This window comes from Nyctibius grandis, chromosome 2, assembly GCF_013368605.1.
Source record: "Nyctibius grandis isolate bNycGra1 chromosome 2, bNycGra1.pri, whole genome shotgun sequence".
Lineage (NCBI taxonomy): Eukaryota > Metazoa > Chordata > Aves > Nyctibiiformes > Nyctibiidae > Nyctibius > Nyctibius grandis.
Genome location: NC_090659.1, coordinates 26,487,131 through 26,510,057, shown reverse-complemented (window position 1 = coordinate 26,510,057; position 22,927 = coordinate 26,487,131). Strand labels below are relative to the sequence as shown.

General features: G+C 40.5%; 1 protein-coding gene across 3 annotated transcripts in view; it reads right to left on the bottom strand.

Annotated features, from left to right (window-relative positions):
* Positions 1–22,927, bottom strand: part of EFHC2 (EF-hand domain containing 2) — a 70,956-nt gene that overhangs the window by 21,429 nt on the left and 26,600 nt on the right. For all 3 annotated transcript variants that reach the window (XR_011050312.1, XM_068425218.1, XM_068425219.1), the window contains exons 8-11: positions 14,805–14,970; positions 13,644–13,786; positions 8,354–8,550; positions 4,336–4,469 (exon numbers count right to left, since the gene is read on the bottom strand). Coding sequence is in view for 2 of the 3 variants with exons in the window: in XM_068425218.1 (XP_068281319.1) it covers positions 4,336–4,469; positions 8,354–8,550; positions 13,644–13,786; positions 14,805–14,970 (640 nt within the window). In the remaining variant the exon portion in view is untranslated. The remainder of the gene's footprint in view (positions 1–4,335; positions 4,470–8,353; positions 8,551–13,643; positions 13,787–14,804; positions 14,971–22,927) is intronic.

Genomic DNA, 22,927 nt, shown 5'->3' with positions numbered 1-22,927 from the left:
CAGATCCCATGCAGGGAAAAGCCTGAGATGCGCTCTCCCAAGATTGCTTGAGCTGCTCAGATAAGTCAGCCCAAGAAATGTTCCTGAGATCCATCTGATGGACCAGTGCTAGCACTGAATGACTAGTCATTCCTGTTAACATCAATACTTTGTTGCTGGTAATAGAGCTGGAGTGATTTCTGGGTAAGCTCCTGAAGGCACTTGTAGTTTATCAGCAAATGGACACAAGCTTTGGAGCTTAAGAACCAGGACCAGTAATTACAGTTCAGAACAATCTCCCTCTGCTTTATATTGTTGGTGGAGGGGAGAAGAAGTACTAATTTTAAAGACTACATTGCCTTCACAGTAGGGGTTTTGTTGCCTTCAGTCATTACACAGATCTTCATATGTCCTGGATGTTGACACAACATAAGGGAAGAAAAACACCAGTAGTGAGGTATGCAAGGAAACCTAGGAGGCTTCCTGCTCTCCTGGAAAAAACTGGCCTGAACTGTAGGCTACCACAGCTGTTACAAGGCCTCTTGTCAAACCTGGCTTAGTGCAACTACATTGGCGTTATGATCCCAAACGTCTGCTTCTGGTGAACTCATGTTCAACAGGATTTTTTTTAACAGCAAGCATCAACATAGGCCTATGTGCCTCAGTCAGAATTAGATTAATTATATATAATACTTCTGGATAAACTGCACTAAGAATAAACTTCACCATAATTGCTGATGCAATTAGAGCTGTACCTTTTGTTACCCTTGAGGGTACTGCATCACTGTGATTATATACCGATCTTTGAAAACAAATGGAAGAAGTTATTAGTGACGCACGAACTTCTGACACAAGACTCAAACTTATGGCTGGAGAATAGTTGAATTCTTGAATGAATCTGATAATGGGTCTCTTAATATCCATGTGTGAACTAAAAGCACAGAAACTTAGTACCCTTCCACATTGCAAAATTTTATCAACAGACATAATTTTTCATTTGCTTCCTCTCAGAGGCTTGTGCGGTCCTGTTCAAATGAACAGGACCACTCTCTTCATAGAATACGATTGCATTTACACAGCTATTCAAAAAAGGATGCTAAACACTGTGTAGTCTCTACTTTGATTCAACTGCTGCTTTTTTCATATAAAATAAATCAGAAAGATCCTTTATTTGCAGTGGCAGGAGATAAATATAAGGAGAAGACAAGCTGTTGACAGTAGCAAACCTTATTTGAGATTATCCAAACTCAATGACAAAAACTTGGTCCATCTATTAATATTATCATTATCTTGTCAGTATTATTGCACTTACTGAATATTATTGTTTATATTGTAGCAGCATTCAGAGATCCAGTCAAAACTGGAGCCTCTTTCCTGGAGTCTGCAGTAATACTACTGCAAACACAAAGAAGAGGACAATACTGCCTGATAAGCCTGGCACTCTAAATGCTTGGGCTGGCAAAGCTGAAAGCATGAAGATAACATCATCCATCTGAATATTTCCACTGCCTGGATTTACACACACAGGGCAGATTTTTCCAGTGTCAGGATTTTAAAGGTCTTTTATTTTCTCCAGTCAGTGACAATCAAGTCACCAACACCCCCAAATAAAATTATTGTCTCGTTTGGGAATTAAGGAATATTATAGTGATTGCTAGGGACTAACGAGTGAGACCCAAGATTCGCAAACAGAGTTACATCTAAATTCTTCCTGACAAAAAGAAACAAGCTGCAGCAATTGTTCCCACAGCTTAGTTATCTTTTGTTCTATTTTTTTTTTTGTTCTAGAAGAATAAGACAGATTGCAATCTGAATTTGGTAGAGAAAGATGAAATTGTTATTAACTGCTTAAGAGAGCTCTTTCTCAAGCTGAATTGAAGATAGGCATCTTTGTTAAACCCACATGGTTCTTTGTCTCTAATAGAGAACAGTCTTGCCAGTAGCTTATGAGAAAAAACAGTCTGGATAGGACCATGTGATGCACAGGCATCTAAGTTTGCGTTATTTTTTTCTCGTCTTTTTAACAAAGATTTCAATAGTTTTAGCGATAGCTTAGGGGATAGCTTCAGTGTACGCCATGTATTTGTTTCCTGGATGATGTGCCATAGATTTGGGTTCTGAAAGTAGTTAAAGTAAATTGTATAATTACAATTCTGCTTCACTACATCATACTTACAGGTGTATTTTTAAATGCAGCTCATATAAAATTACACAGGTAGAAAGGAAGAAATCTGAACAGCCAAATTCAGAGGACAGTAAAGCTTTAGCTGTATTTAAGATAAGAAAAGAGGATTATGAAGCTGTCACACAGATAATTGCCTGTACTAAAAATAATCATTTGTAGTTAAGTTATAATCATGAAATGCCATGACAGATTAAAAGTAAACAGTGATGTACACAAGGAAATACAAAACTGAAAGACAAATACATATTCTATTTACTGAAAAATATCTTTGACTTTTCATAGATGCAAAGAAGTGCTCTCGTCTTCGTCATTAAAAATGTTTCTTTCGTTCTAAAATAAGATACATGGATAATAAAAAAAAGAGAGTCTTTAGATTACTGGTTATAATATGCATGAACAGAAACAAATTCTACTATCACTATAAAGCGTAAAAGTTAAATGTTCTTTAGATGCAAATTCTTTCTCTGGCAGTGTGATTGCTTCCTGTTAGACCCCCTGCGGTCCCACTGCAGGAGGGATCTAGACCATTAGTAGGTGCTCAGACAGGCCGAGGTGAGCACTGAGGCAAAAAAACCCCACAGTATTATATGGATTCCCGTGCTTTCTCTCTCGCTCATGGAGAGGGCTACTGCATTTTTGTGGCTGAAACCGAGTGCCTCAATACCATATAACGAGACATATCTTACTCCGTGCCACAGAACAGCACCAGCCTAAATTAAACAGCTGCACAGAGTATGACTGTGATTAAATTTACACTCAACTGAGCCTCTTCTTGATAAAATAAAAATCTTTCCCTGCTGTTTAAAAGTGCAATCATCCTTTCTAAAAGTGTGCTCCACCAATTTCATCATGCAAATGTTCTGAAACATTGACCTGCTCTTAGTGCATGTAAGAAGACAGTTTTGCAGACGATTATTTCATAATTTGAACCAAAACCATAATTATTTGATTTTAACAGTTATTGTGTATGTAAATTAAAATCCTTTTCCAAGTGCTATAAAGTTTCTCCAGATATACATTAATTTTCAATTTTCTCCACTTCGTACTCTAGAAATAACATTGTCCTTCTTAATGCAGTTAACAATTCAGAATCCTGCTTCTGTTGAGTAAAACATCTGAGTCTAGAAATATTTTTACCAAAATCTGCCAATAACTGTGGCCTCTCTTAGTTTGAATCCTACCTTTTAATCACTTATTTTTCATTTCTGAATACCAGCTTGTTTTTATTTCTCACTACTTTCACTTTGAATTGCTGAAAGAACCTTCTGCTGATCCATATATCTTCTGAGATATTTCAGAAGCAATTTCTGCCTTGGTTAACAGTCCTATAGGGATGACATTCCACACAATATACATCTACTTACCTGCTTTAGTTATTATGACAGTTCTTAAGTACATAGTATATTACCACTGTGAAAACCAAAATGCATCTAGGTAAAATCTCCTCCTCTGTTCCACACCATTAACTTCACCAGTACCCAACACAGTTCATATGCTCAAGTATTCTGGCTGTGTGACACACTGAAATCAGCTTGCATTTGAACACAATGTTCTCTTTCAAGTATTCATACATTTGCCCATTGCCACATCAGGATCATTGCCAGAATCCAGGTATCTACTCGCCCTATCTCTGCTGAAATTACTATCCATCCAAGCACTAATCATTGCTCTCACTACTGCTTTCCAGTCTTTCTAAAGATGTTTATCACTGCATCCTATAATTTCAATACACTGTGGTTCTGCAAAGACTCTCTTCTTTACCAGTGATTCAAAATCCAAATAACATCATTTTCAGGAGGCCAACTCAAACATTCCTTCTTTCAAAACTACTAATGAATTTGTTTGACACTCTCAGGAAAGGCTTTTCTTTAGCCTTCGGTGTATATATTACTGCTGACTTGCCCTTCTTCACAACACCCTGTGCCAGCTCCATTAAAAGCAGACAGATTTTAGTTGTGCTTTTCAGCTTACTTGAAACCATTGCATTTCTCTTTTTTCCTGGGGCATGGATTCACTTTCTTTTTCACATACAGTCTCCAAGTAAATGCAAAACAAATGTATCCCATTTGTCAGCTAGCATGTGCAGAAAGCATCAAGAAACAGTCATGCTCTATATATTTTTGGGGAATGTGCCTTCATTAAATACTAAAAACCAAAATCCACTGTCTTACCTGAAAGGGTCATACTCAATCACCTTGGTATTCTCAGGGTCAGTGGCTGCAAACACCTGTCTGATTTCTTGGGAACGAGGTTCGGCTATGTCTTTCAGTTTCTTGAGGATGACACTAATATCAGCCACGGAGAACTTTACAAAGGGAAAGCAAGACACAGATTAGGGAGAATGGCTCTATGCAACCAACCGTTTATATACCAGCAAGAGTTGTTAAGATGCAGGGCAATGTTGAACTGCTAAGTATTACTAGTTTCTTCATTGTCTCACTTCAAATGCATAAATCAGCACTGTGTTAAGTTTGGAGGGAAGCTTGCTACTGAAAAAAATCATCTCCTACTGAGAATATAAAAAATTAAACAAAAATCATCAGATCATGCACTCTCAGAAAGCTTATTCCAGCTACATAAAAGGACATCCACTTTTGCTTTGTATTTTTTTTTTTTTTGAATTGTAAAAGCAGAAGCAGAAACATTTAAAGTACAGTTCTAACAACTTGGTCCTCATTTTATGTTGGTGCATCTCACTTAATTCTCAATTAATAAAATTTGCCATGTTAAAATTAATCTTTTCACCGTTGGCTCTGATAAACTATTGAACAGATTTTCATATTAGACTGAGCATGCTGTTTTACAAACTCAGAATTAGAAGACTGGAAATTTGTCCGGAACCAATTTTTCCTGTTGTGTAAAAAAAGAATGCTTATTTCTTCTAAACATAGGCCATTAAAATAAAATTAAATTTAGATAAACAGAACTGAAGCACTTAAGATTCCACCCTATATTCAGATTGTTGTGTTAGAGCTCTACCAAAGATTTCTCTGCTATACCCGTTTTTAGCATAAAACATCTACGTATTTAGTCATTAAATACGGGTTGAATCCAAGCATGAATATCTGATATGCCCTTACATGTCATCTACCTAACTTAAAAGCACAATGAACTGTCCGAAAATAGTTTTATCCCATTTCTTCCAGTAAGCAATGTTGTTTTAACTAGCAATTATTTGAAATTTGGTATGACTGATATTAAGGACCTAATCACAAGAGAGAATGGACCTCATTCTCAATTATGCTGAAGTCTGTCTATAGCATTGTATCAGTTCAAAGGGATCTAGAAAAGGGTATTTAAAGTCCTTGTGACACTGACGGACTAAAGTGATCCAAGTTTAAAAAATATATCAGTGGTTGCAGGTAACATGCTCAGATTTACAGAAAACAGTTGCTGCATACGCCAAAACTGCTCCAGGCACAACCCTGTCATGCAATGCCACGCAAGGCAGTGGTGTGGAGCAGCTAGACCAGCAATTAAAAAGTTTTAGAGATAGTAACTTTTTCAGTCCCTCCCAGGCTGTTATTGTTTGGGCTGTAAGCACACAGCTTTTCACTGAAAAAGCAAGGAACAGAGATTGAGAAAAGGGTGGGCAGAAGGAATCAATCAGCAGAGTATTTAAAGACGGACAAAGTGTTCTGTCTATTTAAAAACCTGTCTTCTCTACAATATCAAAGCAGTTATTTTTACATCTTTTTTCTAAACTACATATTCCAAACATCTACATAGACATCACGTATCCGAATAGCATGGCTTTCCCCCATTCTCATGTAATTGCTGACATGCTGGTAGTCACAATCTAGTTTTGTTTGATTGTCTTGCTTAAGTCAGAGGTTATTATGTTGAATTCAACTGAAGTAAAATCAACCTCCGTGTTTGTGCTGCAGAAGACTACAAAGTTTGAACAATTGAGACTGTTTCGGAGATGATGAATTCATTTCCAAGGAGGCACAGTGATGCCTTGTTTGAGAGAGTCCTCCTCAAACCTCGATAATACCAGTAGGACTGTGCACAACACACATGTTCTGTTTTGCAAGCAAATTTACATTTTCTAAATACACCTTTTTTTCCTCAAATTGGAAAAGAAACTGAAAGTGTTGAAAAGTTTTGAGAATTAGATCCTTAAAGTTACCTTCAGTACAGGTGGCAATCAAAATGACAAGACTCAATGATTTTTCTCTCCACATAACTTAAAACCAATACAATAAATACAATTTTGAAACAGAAAATTAAAACTTTCCCGATATCTCATACGGTATCAAACAAATGTTTCAATGATAGCAAAATCATTTGCCACCTGCACTATGATTACCCAATCAAAATTTCATCTAAATAAACATAAGCCTATAGAAATGTGGTCAAAATGGCATTTTCCAGAAGAAAAACATTGGATCTAGATTTCTTTCACCAGTTTTCAGAAAACATACTGATGTGTTCTGCTGAAATGAAACCTCTGTCTGTTCAGAAGGAAAATTATTTATTTTCTAATTTTAGAAATAACTGACAAATAGTAATTTTAAAATTGTTTCCCCTTCTTCAAACCATCTTCCAGCTCTGCTCTTCTCTAATAATTGCTGAAGTTCTTGTGATTTGAGTATGCAATCCCCTGATGAACTGAGGCAAACAAGGTGTGTCCTTACTTCTGGACCTCTATTCAAACGATGTGAATAAAGCATCTATCATTGGGAGAATAAACTTTTTTTTCTACTGGCTGTTTTAAAATCTTAACTGTCCATAGAATCTTAACTGTTCACTGCTTCTTTCCATTTTGCAGATTTTGATAACATAAAATCATTCTGTCTGAAAAACTACGATCTCACCTGTTTGATCCAAGATAATCAATGCAAACAGCAGTTCTAAAGAACATCTACAACCTAGTGATGTGCGCTGCATTTTGGAGAATAGTTTTGGTTTTGATTCTACTAGGATGAGAAACAGTCCAGCAGTAAGGAAACATAATGTTGTATTTTACTGCTTAAAGCATGTAGCAGTTGTAGCATTTTACATGAACAAGCATTTTGCAGACCTTCCTCATTATTTCAGGGAAGGCAGGTGGTGCTAACTGCACATTAATTTACAAAGAAATCATGCTGCTCTACTCTTTTCATTTGAGTGAGAACAGTGCTTGTGACCCAAAGGCAGCACAGGGTCAGGTTGCATCTACCTCTGCCTCAGCAGCACAACGGCATCAAGACTCGCAGTCCCCAAGACTGCGCTAGGCCTACTTGGGCATCTTGGGAGTCCTGCATGTTCACTCACTTTGGTAAGCTAGCAGACAGGGAACCATTAAAACTTGCACTAAGAACCTTCTCCCTTCTCCATCTGCAAAAGGTCTGGACAAATGAGCAGAGGACCATAGCTTGATAAACCCTCCTGGATATTTTCCCTAGGTGTTCTCTCAGCAAACCTAAGCAAAAGGGCAGCTCTGAAGAAGGTCTCCTGAAGGCACAATTCTGAGATGGCTCTCAGAGTGAGTGGGTCAGAGCTGCACATAACAGGATTTTCCAAGTATATACTTTCCAAGTAAGACTCTAAATTGGATGTGCCCACATCTTGAGTACTGTGTACTGTTCCAGTCTTCACATCTCACAGTTGCCTTGCAAGGACAGATTAAAAAGAGTGAGACTCTTAACTGGATAGCATTAGGCTGAGGTGGAAGAACGTCTGAGATTTACAAAATTATGAAGGTGGTGCATAACGTGAACAGGGATCTTCACCAAATCCCAGAACACTAGAACTGGCATTGAAACTAGTGGGAGGTTGGTTTAAAACAGATAAAAGACACTTATTTCTTTTATCACATTTTTCTTACGTAGCAGGCAGTGAATTTTCAACTTGCTGCCACAGAAAGCTGTGGAAGCAGACAGTATCTGTAGGTTCAGCAAAGGTTAGATCAATTCAGAGACAAGAGGTCCATAAACAGTCTCAAGAAGGAATAGGCAGAGATATACCTTCTAACAACCACCAACACAATAAGAGTGGATGCTGAGAAAGTAGAAGAGGAATGGACAGTAAAGAGTGGCCAGGCTTGCATGCACTCCCTAGCTAGCATCTCCTAAATCCATTGCTAGACAGAGAGCACTGGGCTGTGAACTGTGAGTGAAGAAAGTAGGTATAAATAATTCTGAAAAATATACAGATAAGGTACAGTCTTTAAAGATAATAGAAAATAACAAGAGCCTGCTTCACCTCATTTGCATGCTTCTCCATGTAGTTGAACGTGTACTCATCAGCATCCACTAAAAGAAAATTGTGACCATGGAAACAAACTCTGGCTCCAACAAACAGATCCTGAGCCTTGAAGTATTCAGATGGCTCACTTTTGAAGAGCTCCTGCCCAGGCTTCTTAATGCGACCTCTTCCCAAGAACTTCCCACCAAGTATCCCTATGGGAACAGAATTGTAAATAATTAATTGTGGCTTTACTTGGGGAAAAAAAAAAACACAAAAGAAAACCCAAAAGACACCCCAAACAAGCTGGTTTGTATTTAAATATGTTTTCATCCTTGAGTTTCTTGTCTCATAACATACTCTTCCCTCCCTTTCATTGCTAAATGAACAGTCTCTTCCAGTGTCCACAGCAACAGTTACATTGTGCATATTCTGTGACATGTCTCATTTGATTGCCTGCCAAACACCTTCCCTTTTTTTCTTTTAAATGGGACAGAAATGTGCCTCTTCAAATCGTTCCCATAGCCCTGTCACCAGCCTTGGGAGTGACCCTTGAGAAACATAAGATGCAAAATGTAAGATGCAGGCAATTATCCTTGAACTGTTAAAGCAAAAAGGAAAAAAAAAAATCACAACTTAGGATAGCACAGTTCTACGAAGATCATGAATTCTGGTGCACTGCAATTCTAACTTGTTTTTAAGGGCTTTCCAATGTGAAAAAAAAAAAGCAGGAGTGACATGACACTATCTTCCACATACTGTTCTGCCAATGCAATTTAATTGCGATGTTATTTCCTTTGTGAGTTGGGTATGTCACATTATTTCTTTTCACATTAGAATGATTTTATTCGTGCCACTGGAAACTGCACGCAGTGCCCCAGGGTATGTAAGATACTAAAAGAACATTTTGGTTTCCAGTAATATCATATACCAAGCTTTCTAGAAAACATTCTGTCACATGGTTAGTTTCATCAGGATATGTGCCCTGCAACAGCTCTGGAGTGCCTGGGGTTCGTTTCCTGTTTATATTTGAGCTTCCAAGCCAAAAGCCAAAAAGTATACTTCAGCAACATTTAATGATGTCTTACATATTAGGTAGTGATGCAGGTTCAATAAAAGGCTGACGAACAGTGTAATAAAATGCATTTTATAGTCAAAATTATAAAAGAATGTGAAACCCAAACTACTTATTAAACTGCAGTTTGGATCAGATGTCTGTTTTAACTGCTTCACTAGCACCATAAAAAGCAAAAGACAAAAAATACACTATGGTAATGGTCAGGTCTAGATTGAACAAAAAAATTATTCAAATCACTAATGTAACTCTAATCTTAACACATTCTTTTTCACCTAGATATTAAAACAAATATGAAATTTTAGGTTATATAATCCTGACAATTGTTTGTAATATTTAAACAGAACTGGTTACTGTAAGACTGGAACTTCACTCTTGTCTCTCTACTTCCCTGCAATTGTGTACTTAGATTGGAAACTTACCTTAAAACCTGTCCCATGATTGTTTCTTAAATGTTACAAGTTAGTACATTTCACGTGGTATAAAGAAAAACAACAAAAAATATCTCATTAGGTTAGAGATTTTACACTGAAACCTGATGTGAAATTTTGATGGAAATCTACAAGAGCCAGGCTCAAAGCACAAAATAAACACCACAACCAAAGACCCTCCTCCATTAAGATCAGATCAGACTTTGCAGGTGTTTGTACAGCTGTTGGCTTGGTCTTATACTGAGCAAAAAAGGAGTTGTGGTCTCCTACATGGGGAGCCAAAGTTCTCATGCTTTGACCCCCATCTCAACAAGTGCTTCAAGATGTCCAGCCCTGTGCATTTCAAATACAGTTTCACAGTGTTACTAACAGTGTGAAATACTTCTCTGCAACCTTCAGGTTGTTGGACTGAGAAAAGTAAGAGCAACTTTATTACTTCCATCTTAGGACTGAGATTTGGAAAGTTTTTATTTGCCAATTTGTATCAATTCATAAAAATAAAAAGGCAGAAATAGCCCTTTGAAGCGGTAGGCAAAAGGGAGGGTCAAGCTGTTATTTTGGGAACCATTTACTATTTTAACTCATCTCCTCTTTAAGATGTGCTCAACCTTACTCTTCTCCCACCCCATCCACTTCAACACTTTTCCTTCTCACACCTGAATGCTCTTCTCGCTCCCATTTTGCATGTCTTATTCCTTCTTCCTATCTGCTCTTATCTGACCTCTGCAAAGCCTTCTTATTCTCAACCTCGAGGAAACCCATTCACTTTTCCTTCAGACACGACTAAAATGAGGGAGGGATAGAGAGAGAAAAGAGAAAGAGAGAAGAAAGAAAAGAAGAAAGGTGGGAACAAAGAAACTTCAGCAGTCCCAGGCCTCTTTCCAACTGCTGTTCTACCCCCCCACACACCTCCCCCCCCCAATCCCTACTTCTTATCCTGCGTCTTCAAGGCTGTTCTCACTAAACTGTCTAATGGCCAGTTCTTAGCCACATCCTTCCACTTCACCTTTCCACCACCTCTGAAAGTCAGCTACTCCATCCACTTTAACATCCCAGGGAAGTTAAAAACCCATTTACCAATCCTTGACTTTCATACGCGTCTTAAAGCATTTGTTATTGTTGGTATGCAAACTTGCCCATTTATTGTTTCACATTTTTTTTGACTAGTGAAGTTCAATGGGCTCCCAGCTGCAATCCCAGCATATATTCTCATTCCAAAATAAAAGGAAGCCACTAGGCAATCTCTTGCCTGGCACCCATGCTGTTGAGAGCCTAACATTCGCACTGCACAGTGTGTGGCTCTGGCTCTGCTCTGGGTGCTATGTGATAAATCTGGGGTCTTAAAACACAGCTATTATTTTTGTGTGTTCAAACTGTTCGAAGGTATGTGAGGGCTGTGCTGCTGTCCAACACAGTGGTGTTTTACAGCATAAAACTGAGGGTATGTATTGCAGCCCTTGGGCATGGCAGAAGGGCCTGAATTTTGGAGTGTGCAAAACCTCCTGGGATAGGGTTAGATGACTGGTAAGGGTGGAGAAAGCCAAACCTGGTTCAGTCTTGTCCTTACTGCCTTGCAGGAAAGTTTCCTGGAGTTAAGCATCCCTCGGGAGCAGCCCCAGGTTCTCTGGGGCCTTGTCTAGTTGGAATGGTGCAAAGGAAAACCAGGAGTGACTGAACAGGCAATACACGATTGGGGTCCAAGACTCAAACTGTTCCCTGGACTTCTTTAATTTAACAGTGCAGCTGTACCCTTAGCATCCTTTATGTCTCCAGACATAAAGAATACCAATTAAACATGTCATTCACTAGTGGAAAACTGAGCTTCTCTTAAGGCTCACAGCAGCATTACATAATAAATATATACATAAATGTATGTATTTTTAGATGTAATAAAAGAAGCTGCATAAATTACAGGCCACTGGATAGCAGGAAACTAGTAAAATAATGATGACAGGACACTGCTGCCATAAGCAGTGCTAAATCTTGATGTTGCAGTGGAGCAGGGCTAACTGGGAATGCTCATGGAAGCTCATGAAAGCCTAGGCAGGTACTCTACACATTTTCAAAACATTTCTCAGAGAATTGCTTGTATTTTAGTTGGGGGGTGAGGTCCCTATTTATGCATTCATAATATAGTTCGATACAAGTAGAGATGCCATTAGAAGTTCTTCACATTGAAAAGGCTCAAGCCTGTCCAAAAACCTACTCATGTGCAGGGCACTCAAAATGACTTAGTAGCACAGAAAGAGTTCTCCAGGAATACAGAAGGGTCTAGATATTCACCACACCTTCATTTTTTATGGATGTGATGTACATCACAGGTCTGAAATTGATTAACATCAGAAATCATTTTCAGGAAAAGCTGAAGAGTAGGGTCGCAAGAATACTTAGTCCTTAACTCTAAGATGAATAACTGGACCTCAGAAACTCAACTGCTGCCACCAGAGCCTGAAGCAAAGGAGAGTGAACAGTCCTCCCTAGGACAGCCTTTTCTCTAGACTGTGAGCTGGGAGTACCAAATAGGTCAGTACTGAGGACAGTGAGCTGGTCACCATTGCAGGGCGTGCCTGAAATACCATACTAAGGTGCTCTGCACCAAGAAGCTGATTATAGGGCAATTCAAGCAGTGTCAAAAGAGCTAGTCATAAGGCTCCACAAGAGCCCAACATGGTAACTAAGGAAACCTTCTATTACTCTTTTTCTCTTGTCTTTGACAGAATGTGATTTCCTGATTTTTTTCTCTCTATGGTTTTATCAGAGGCTGACAGCAGCTTTTAAGAGTCAGTCCTTTGACTGCACATGTTGAGAGGTGCCAGAACACTTCTGGATGTCAACTGCTCTGAAACTGTTTCTGCAGATGTTTTGTCAGCTTCACAGAAATACACTAATCTCTCCAACAGGATCATGCTTAGCCAGGGCTTCCCTGTCTCTCTGAGTTACAGAATGACTTCCTGACATCCTTCCCAGTGCTGTGTCCTTCCATCTGTGTGCTAGACACTCCAAGGAAATAAAAAGATGCTTGGAAATCACAAAACCTTTCATATCCTCAGTTGGAGGCAGCCTATAACAGACAACAGTTGTCAAAAGAATTTAACCATGACAACATTGGGTGACCATGCTCCGGCAATAGGATAAATGTGATCAAGCAACTGAGAAATAACAAAGCATTTGTCACTTAAACACTGGTACTCTGGCTCTTGAAATTCAGTTCAGTGCTATATACACGCACAGACACTTGCACAGGGCAATCTTCACTCTTTATATGCTCAACACTACATGACTAATGATAAAGTATGTTGAAAAATATCACAGATGTTTTGCTTTCATGAGGTGCTTCTAGACAATGGATGTTATACAGGTATCAGAACACCATGACACAATCTTGCAAAACAAAGGATTTACTCTTTCATTCTTGATGTCTTACATTTCCTGTCCCTATCTATCATCAGTTACAATACAATTCCTGTATGTTTTCCACAACAAAAGCAAATGTTTAAAGACCAAATCTGCAAATTGAAATGTAATAAAAGTCTAATACATTAAACTGCCAGTTCCCAAAGGATACTGTGAAGTACTGTCATACAATGAACACCGTTATTCTGAGTGATGAAGATTATCAATTACTATGACATACAGCTATGTAAGACAATGCAGTAGACCTGCTGATGTAATTCCCATTGCATTCAAAAATCCACATCCCTGCTTCTGCTAGTGCTGAGTCTGGGCACAATGCTTACTGTAAAGTCTAATCAAATAAAAACAGGGCAACTGGGACTGATTGCAAGACATTACTACATCTTACCTGTGTTTTGCTGTATATGTTCAAATATTGAAATGGTGTCATCGCTTAGAAAGTAGGAAATAATAAATTTCCGATCCTTGTCAATAGGACTATCTGTGACGAGTTTTGCAAGAAAGCGCAGTGTGTTACTTTCCATGCCACTTCTAAAAAAGCAAAAGAAGAGGTAAGAAATCAAAAAGAGAGTATGAGAAAAGTTTTCATCACTACGGGATGCGTTCTCCTGAGTTTTGTAACATACATTAATTGTGTTATTCCTGAACCAAGAAGGGCAATGGCATAAAGTTCCCTACTTTGTCAAAAAACATTTTCAGCTTAAATTAACAGAACAAACTAGAGTCAGCCAGACCGATAGGAATCATTTTTCAGGGGAAAATTACTTCTCTGCCACAGGTCTGGAATGAATTTGTATTCAAATTCAGTTGCAAATTAAGCTCCAAGTTTCTTTCCAGAAAATTTATAAAGGAAGAACACATTTAGGTATGTATATTTTCAAATCAAATTCTGAATAGTAATATATACTAGGATACCTCCACAAAATCAGGCCCATCAGATGATCTTACTATTTGGATATTTGTTAAGTGATTGTGTTCTAAATGATTTACAGTAATGCCATATGCACTATCAACACATTCCCAAGCCTTTTTGTAATAGCTTTCCTCTTTTACAGAGGTTCTACATGTGAATCTCTAGCATGTGACTTTGCTTTCCACTTAGGCCTCAACAACCACTGCCTGACAAACCATTTCATAATGGAAAGTAAAGGGTTAATGCTTTAATATTGCTACAGTAAACTGCATGAAATTCAGCAGACAAAAAAAGTAAATGCCAGAAAGTCAAACAGAAAAACAAATCAGTGTTCGACTGCTGAAGCATACAAAATTCCTGACTAATTCCTGGACTAAGACTTCCATCAAACTCCCACTGAAGACAGCAGAAGGGAAGGAGGTAGGGGGTGGAAGGGTCAGAATATTTGCCTTCTCAAAAGAGAAATTTTGCTGAGTTCGGAGAAAATTGGACTACCATGTCACTAAGTCAGTCCTCATGCACCTGTCCCTTAAAAGTCTGATGAGCTGCATATTTTACTGAAAAAAAAAGGCATCCTCTATCTCCTTCACAAAAAGACATAATTTAAAAAGCTGGAAATATTGTTCACTGAAATACCTGTCTTTCTCCATGAATTTCTTGAAATCTTTTTGGGGAGGCTTGGGAAGCAGACCCATACAGGAGCACAGAGAATCCTCTTCGGAACCAAATCCAGTATAAGGAGGCAATGTTTTTTCTGGTTTTGGAGGTGGTGGAGCCTTATATGGAACTGGGGTGAAATCCTCTACAACAAAGACAGCAAGACTTATTTATTACTGTTCTGACGAAGCCATTCTACTAAGGATTTAAACTTCCAATATGAATATTTATTAGCCTATTTCTGTAACAGAGCATTGACCAAAGTCAAACCAGGATCCCTCCTACTCTTACAGGGTAGAAAAAGACTCCATAGAAGCCAACAGCAAAATTATTGTTTCTTCAAGGGTTTCAGGATTTCATCTCTAACCTTAAAATATTTGACAAATATCATTAAGATACACAGGCAAAAGGAAAGACAAATATAGTTTAAAAATGGGATAAAATAATAAATTAACAGTTCTAAATTAATTTTTCAGTTTTACCCTTTGAAACAACATGACTAAGTGAACACTTGGCTTATGAGTTTTCTGCCCTCTGCTTTTAATATATAAATAAATAAAATTGTATTCATTATTTAAATCATACATGTATGAGAAGAATTTGGTACATTGAACCCAATAGCTTCAGTCCACATCTCACTTTATTCAGAATTACGGAAGCTTTGTTTTTACTCGTTTTCCCCAGTCTCAAGTCTTTCCTCGCAGTGATCAATGGTCCTGACTATCCCAGATACAGAGCAGGAGCTCTCCTGACTCAGCAGAGACATGTCTGGTCAGGGACCTGCATTCACTTGCCATACGGGTTGCTCCTAAAAGCCCTGCTGCCCTACAGTCCCTCCTTACACCTCTACTGGGGAAAATCTTGCTGTACCATTTGGCCCCTTGTTGCTTCCCTGCACTGCTCTTTCACTGCAACACATCTTGCAGCTGCCGGTGGGGTTCACATAAACCTTCAACAGAATAATATGGTCTGATGGTTAAATAAGGTTAAAGGAAAATGGAAAAGGTGAGAGAAAGAAAGTAACTTGTATATGGAAGAAAGTAAATGGGCAGACTTGAGGCAAATGAAGCCATGAATCATAGGAACACAGGATAATTCAGGTTGGATGGGACCTCTGGGTGTCTCTAGCGTGGTCTCCTGCTTGGGACAGGGTCAGCCCTAGGCCAGACCAGGCTCCTCAGGGCTGTGTCCAGTTAGGGCTTGAAACCTTCCAGTATGGAGCTTGCACAGCCTGCCCTGGTAGCCTGCCCCATGGGGGGAAGTTTTTCCTGATATCCAACACTGACCCTCTTGTTTTCACTTATGCGCGTTGTCTCGTGGTGCCCTACTGCCGTGTACCCCTGTGAAGAGCAAGGCTGCCTGGTCTCAGCAACCTCCCCCATGGGTGGGTGCAGGCGGCTCTTTGGGGCCCTTCCCAGGCTGAGCAAGCCCTGCTCACCCAGGCAGTCCTCAGCCCTGACTGTCCTGGGGCTGCCCCTGAACTCACCCTGGCTGGTCCATGTCTTTCCTCTCCTGGCAGACTCATAAGGGGACACAGTACCATGATGAGGTCTAAAAAGCACCGAGCAGAGAGGGATAGTCAATTCCCTTGATTTTTGGGCAGCCCAGGCTGCAGCTGGCCCTCTTTGCTGTGGCCCCAAGCCCAGCCTGCTGCCCCCCACAACCCACAGGGCCCTTCCTGCACCAACACGGGTGCAATAAGAAGGTCAGAGCCAACCGGCACAGTGCTGCCCACGTGGAGCAGCATCACTTCCACACCTGGGTGGGCTGGAGATGTCTGCCCTGAAGAAGAGAGAGCTGGCTGGGCTAGTAAGTGAAAGACAAACACATGAGGCAAACTGGAAGAAGATGACCAGTGTATAAAAGTGGATCCCATGAAATAAGGTTTTTTCTTTCAAACTGAACTTTTCTACCCAGAACTGAAGAGAGATGAATAACCTAAACTTGTAGCATGGGTTTTGGTGCAAACAGAGGAGAATGACAAAACTGCTGTCACTGGGAACATTTTCTGAATTGGTTTGTGATTAAAATGTTTTAAACATGGCTATATCCAAAGATCAAAGCAACATTCTCTCTCAAAATCTGACTTGCCTAACACCAGCATGAAGATGAAAAATACAGAAAGAATTCAGATGTCCGAGTTTTTCTTTAACTCAAAAATGCAATTACATCTTCCTTGGCCTTGACCTCTTAGAAGAATATGGTCTGACTCAAAAAGCTAATACCTTTACCTGAATCAGTCAAAAAGGGGTTTTGCAAAACCATGCCAACACTTTTCTCCATAAAAATGACATGTGCCCTTTCTGTGATTCAGAGTACAAAGGCCAAGCCCACATGCAAAAGCAAGTCCATTCAGAAATTTTCAAAGCAATCTTCACCATGAAAGAGTGTGTATGTAAACATGCACCAAAATGCTATTTTCTAAATACTGTTTGTGACAAAATCGTCTCGTGAGACATTTTCAGTGTGCCATGTTATTTAACATACACATGCAATTCTTGTGACAATAAACACGGAGTATGCAAATCTACATATAGGGAGACAGAAAGAAAACCCTAAAACCCACAGGTATTCATAGAATCATAGAATGGTTTGGGTTGGAAGGGACCTTAAAGATCATCTAGTTCCAACCCCCCTGCCATGGCCAAGGACACCTTCCACTAGACCAGGTTGCTCAAAGCCCCATCCAACCTGGCCTTGAACACTTGCAATGATGGAGCATCCACAACCTCTCTGGGCAACCTGTTCCAGTGTCTCACCACCCTCACAGGAAAGAATTTCTTCCTGATATCTAATCTAAATCTACCCTCTTTCAGTTTAAAACCATTCCCCCTTGTCCTATCACTACATGCCCTTGTAAAAGGTCCCTCTCCCACTTTCCTGTAGGCCCCCTTCAGGTACTGGAAGGCTGCTAGAAGGTCTCCCCGGAGCCTTCTCTTCTCCAGGCTGAACATCCTTAACTGTCTCAGCCTATCTTCATAGGAGAGGTGCTCCAGCCCTCTCATCATCTTCTTGGCCCTCCTCTGGACTCACTCCAACAGCTCCATGTCCTTCTTATGTTGGGGACCCCAGAGCTGAACGCAGTACTGCAGGTGGGGTCTCACGAGAGTGGAGTAGAGGGGCAGAATCACCTCCCCCGACCTGCTGGCCACGCTGCATTTAATGCAGCCCAGCATGCGGCTGGCATTGAGTCTGTGCGTTGAGTTGGTGTGTGCTCAGCCACCCCGCGACTACCGCCGTGCTCGCCAGCGGGGAAAGAGCCGCGGGTGCCACCCCACGGCTCTCCCCGCCCCACGGCTCTCCCCGCGGCAGGGCTCTCCCCACGGCAGAGCTCTCCCGGCCCCACGGCTCGCCCCACGGCTCTCCCCACGGCAGAGCTCTCCCCGCCGCGGGGAGCGGGTACGAGCGCGAGGGAAGGACGCGCCGAGCGGGCGGTTCCCGCGCTCCCACAGCGCCACCTAGTGGCGGCGAGACAGGGCGGGCGGTCAGCGCCCCGCCGGGCTCCGCTCCCCCTCACCGCCCGCCGCGGCGGGCCGCCACATAGGTTCTTTTTATCGGGGTCTTGCTGCTATTTATAAACTTAACGTTAATTTTTTAATTATGCACTATGTTAGCCTGTACTAATATTTTCTCCCTCAACGTCCAGAGGTTTGTAACGGCGTATTTTAGCAGAAGCAAACCCTTTCTCTTTGCAGGGTTGCAAACACTGCGCTTCCTGCCAAGAGCCCGGGTGCCAGGACCTTCAGCTGAACTGATCGGCTCGAAAGGCAAGCTAATGTGTTCGCATGCAGGTCACAGTGTACGCACGTTAGCACTCACGCATAAGGCATTCATTAGGAAATGCTACAGCATTGCCCTTTGTACGTACTTTAGCACATATGGATGAAAATTATATTTATAAACCAAAAGGAAACTACAACTTAAGAGGAATATTGTGTTAGCCCCAGAGAGTGTATTAAATCCCTCATAACCCAAGCATGGGGTAAACAAAGTCCAAAGAGAAGTTCAGCGCTTTGGTTCCCATCCTTCCCCTGATGTAAAATGACCTTTCTTCACCCAGATTCACTGAAGACAACCACCCAGCCTCCTGCCACCTACAGTTTCCAGGATTCCAAGGGATTACGTATTCAGATTCTCTCCTATGAATGAGGAAATTCAGAAAGAAATTGCCATGGAGAAATACAGTTTTATGAAACCAGTTAAAAACTAATTTCTGCAACTTTCGAAGAGTCAGCTAGATGCAGTAGACTAATACCTATACTCAAGCTCAAAAGTCATTTCATCTTTGCTCTGTCACACACTGTGAGAGTAGAATCAGACAGACAACTTGCATTTACACATAAAATGCACTCCTCTCAAGGTTATCACTGTTTTTTAAGAAAATTACCTCTGTCCAGTCTGGAAAAGGAATCAGTGCTCTCTTCTTCCAGGCTGTGACATTTTCAATGTGAATTTACAGTGGGTAGAGGGTAAATTGAAAGTCCTGGATTACAAATTTCTACTTCCAGAAAGAATAGCACAGATATTTTCCCCATGGACAGTTTCACCCCTTGTTACTGCACCAATTGATGCCCAGCAGGACACAGGCTGGCACTACAGGGTTTATTTCACCTAGTATATTAAACATGTATCACATATTACTTAACTTTTTCTCACAACATCAAACCCTGAGTGAGATCTGAAAAAGCACTGGGAACAGCAAGAAACAAAGCAGCTCCAGACACATCTTTGGCATATAAACAATCTGAAGATAGCATAACCTTCTTAGTAAGAAAAACTAAATTCCTCAAGAAGAATTTGTTGCCACAGAGGCAGCATTAAACCAGCTGGAACGAGCCTGTCCGCTTTCAGTGTCAATATACACTGTAAGGTTTTGGTATACGTCATAAGATTACCTTCTGCCCTCAGTCAAAGAACTGTAGATGAAACCATATTTCAAGGAAGAGTCAAGTGCTACATAATTTGGATTAGAGTGATAACCATACTGATTATCAGTATATAGAAGGCAGGCAAGAAATTCTGCCTTCAGACGAAGAAGGCAGACACCTCTGAGCATTACAGCCAAGAACAGGAGAGAGAAATCCCACTAGCCTTGGACAATATAAGTGGCAATAACCTGGAGGGATGACATTGTTAACATGAAGTTCTCTACACATGGGAGGAGATGTATAACAAACAGCTGAGACCTGGTTTTCGTGAGAGTCTGTTTCACAATTTAGGTAAGAAGTAAAATAAGAAGGCAATACCACTGTCTTCAGAACTTTTACATGCAGGATTAGAGAAAATCTAGTGCTCACAGAACCGTCAGTGCAGCTAAAATGTGACAGTGTTTATTCCGATTCAAAGAAAAACTCCTTTCACAGAGTCTTACTTTGTGATTATTCCAGTTACCTGAGGGAAAAAAAGGCATCTGTAAACGCACAAGTATATTTAGAAGCCGCTGCCCAGTCTCCAGCATATGTAGCGGTGAGGTTAGATGCCAGAGAGACTCTGATCTCTGACAAGTCTAGTGAAAATTGGCAGCAGGCTTTAATGCCCCCGCTGGGGGAAAAGCAAGAAGTCAGCTGTTATCCAGCAGCAGCTGCCTGGCCACAAGCACACATGTACTGGCCAGCCGATCACCCCACACACTGCTCTGCCCAGGCAGCAGGTCAGAGAGGGAGCCTGAGAAATGAGGGGGTGGGAGGGCGAGGAGAGCTGGGACAGGAGAGGGATCGCAGGGTGCTGCAAAAAGGCGTAACAGACAGGCTTGGGAGGTGCTGTGACATTGAATAAAGATCAGTAGGAAACCAGATTTTACTGGTTTTGTTCCTTCAGGAACAATCTGTTATTTAAGAAAGAACACTTTATACTCAACTCTGTGCTGAGATACTGTATTTAGTGAGAAGAATGAGTACCAGCTTCTCCCCACTGCACATCAGTATATTTCACATTTCAGCTGGGTGACCACAACACCTACACTGCTATAAAATATTTTTCTCCTTCTCTCAGGCTGCACTAGCAAGTCTGGACAGATAATATCACACATTAAGGCATTTTGTCTTGCATTCATAGCACTGCTAGATGACAGTAATGCCATTAGCTTCCTATTGAAGAACATTAGCTATTCTTCACACATGGAAAAGCTCTTCTTTGCTTTTCACAAACAGTATAAAGAGCAAAACAGGCAAAACCAACATTGGAAATATATCAGATATCATAATCATGCACTTCAAGGGAAATCTAAACTGCCTTTAATTCTCCTGAAGGGCAAATTCCACCGGCAAGCAACTTATGCTGAAAATGCAGAGTCAAAAATAAATGTCGGCTTCTTTAATGGCTTTGGCAGAAGAGTATAAATGGAAGGGGAGTAATGTGAAAACACAATAACAAACAGCTGGATTGATGCCGTGAGGTGCTGAGCACTGTGGCTTGATGTAAGAACTCATTTATCCACTTGCTTATTCTTACTCAAGTAAATGGTCTCCCTGGACTCAAACTGCAATTAAGCATGTTTCAGTGTTTAATTGGATGGGAGCAGAATGCTGGGCAGTTTGTGGGACTGAGCCCAGTGAGAGTACCTTGTACGTCCACCAGACACAAACAAAATTTGTAACTCACTAAGAATAAAAGATGAACCCTAACCCTTCCTCTTGCAAAACCTGCTTCTAAGCCAAAAACTATCCTGATTCTACTCCTTGTCCCTTCTAGCTAAAAAGTCACACCTACATTTTTAAAATCCTGATGGGGAAAACAGGAAAGAATTTCCCAGCAAATTGTGAGAATCTCTTAGCTCTAAGAAAGTGTATATTTTCTGTGAACAAGACAGGCTGCAACGAGATGGATGGTTTTTTCGTGTTAGCCAGAGTGTCTGTCATCATGTAGCCTTAAAGTTATGTGCAAACCACTTCCCAGTTCCCTGACAGTCTCAGCTAGAGCAAACCTTTGTGTGTCTTGTGTTAAGGTGGAGGACAAACTGGAGAGAGCACTGAGAAAAATCAGAAAAATTATCACAGACATAAAAGAATGGACTATGGAAAAGGACTGAAAGGTTTCCCCTGGCAGCAAATGGCCCAGGACGGGGGCAGGGTGGTAAGATGGTGTATTGGAATAGTGTTCAAATATGTACAAGGTTGTTATGAAAAGAGGATATTGAGCAGTTGTTCTCCATGTCCAATAAAGGTAAGACAAAAAGTTACTTTCTGAGTTTACACAAACCAGCTTGAGAGAGACTATTAAGCAGCATTTCTAACTATGAGGTTAGGACAAGACACCTCAGGAGGCAAAGAAATCTCCTCTACTGGAAGATGCTGATAAAAGGCTATACAAACATCAGCTAGGGACAGGCTGTGCATGTATAGTATCCTGCCTCAGAACAATTGCAATGGACTAGATCATCTGTGGTCCCAATTCTCTACAACTCTACACATCAGCAGCTTCTGACTTCTCCCAACTTGCAAAGCACCTAACTTTAACATCCAGCGACATAACCAGTAATTACTGAGCCAGCATTATAGGAGGGGAACAGCGTTTGTGTAACACTTGGTTGCACTGCTTCGTTCATACAGAACGGTCAGCTGCATTTCATTTATTGCCTGCTGTGAGTAAGAAATCCCCATTCACTGGTCCAGGATTATTTTGCTCAAACAGAGGATATTGCTGCCATACAGCGGCAGTGGTCTTGGCTGAAAAACTTCTCAGGGAAGAACCCCGTTTTGCATCTCTGGAGTTAGACTCACTATTATTACAGATAATACTATGGTTATTGAATATGGCTTCCTCACACAGTGGCTAATATAAGAAAAGATTTATTTTGGTACAGACATGCCAAGCTATTATGTAAAAAGTCTTAATGAGACATGTTTTGCCAATTAAGAAATTCAGTGTTGTAATGGCAGCGCTACGTCATTTAATTCCCCCAATGCAGCAGACAAGCTTTGATCCAAACACTACACTCTATCTGATCACGAGTTAAACTGAAAGAAATAGTCTACTCAGGTATTTTGTTTCACAATGTCAGAGAAAGACCATAGCAGGATTCTTCCAACCATCTCTGAACAGTCAGACACTGTATTTATTGAATGAATAAACTGCCAGAAATTAACTAAATTATTTTTGCAGGA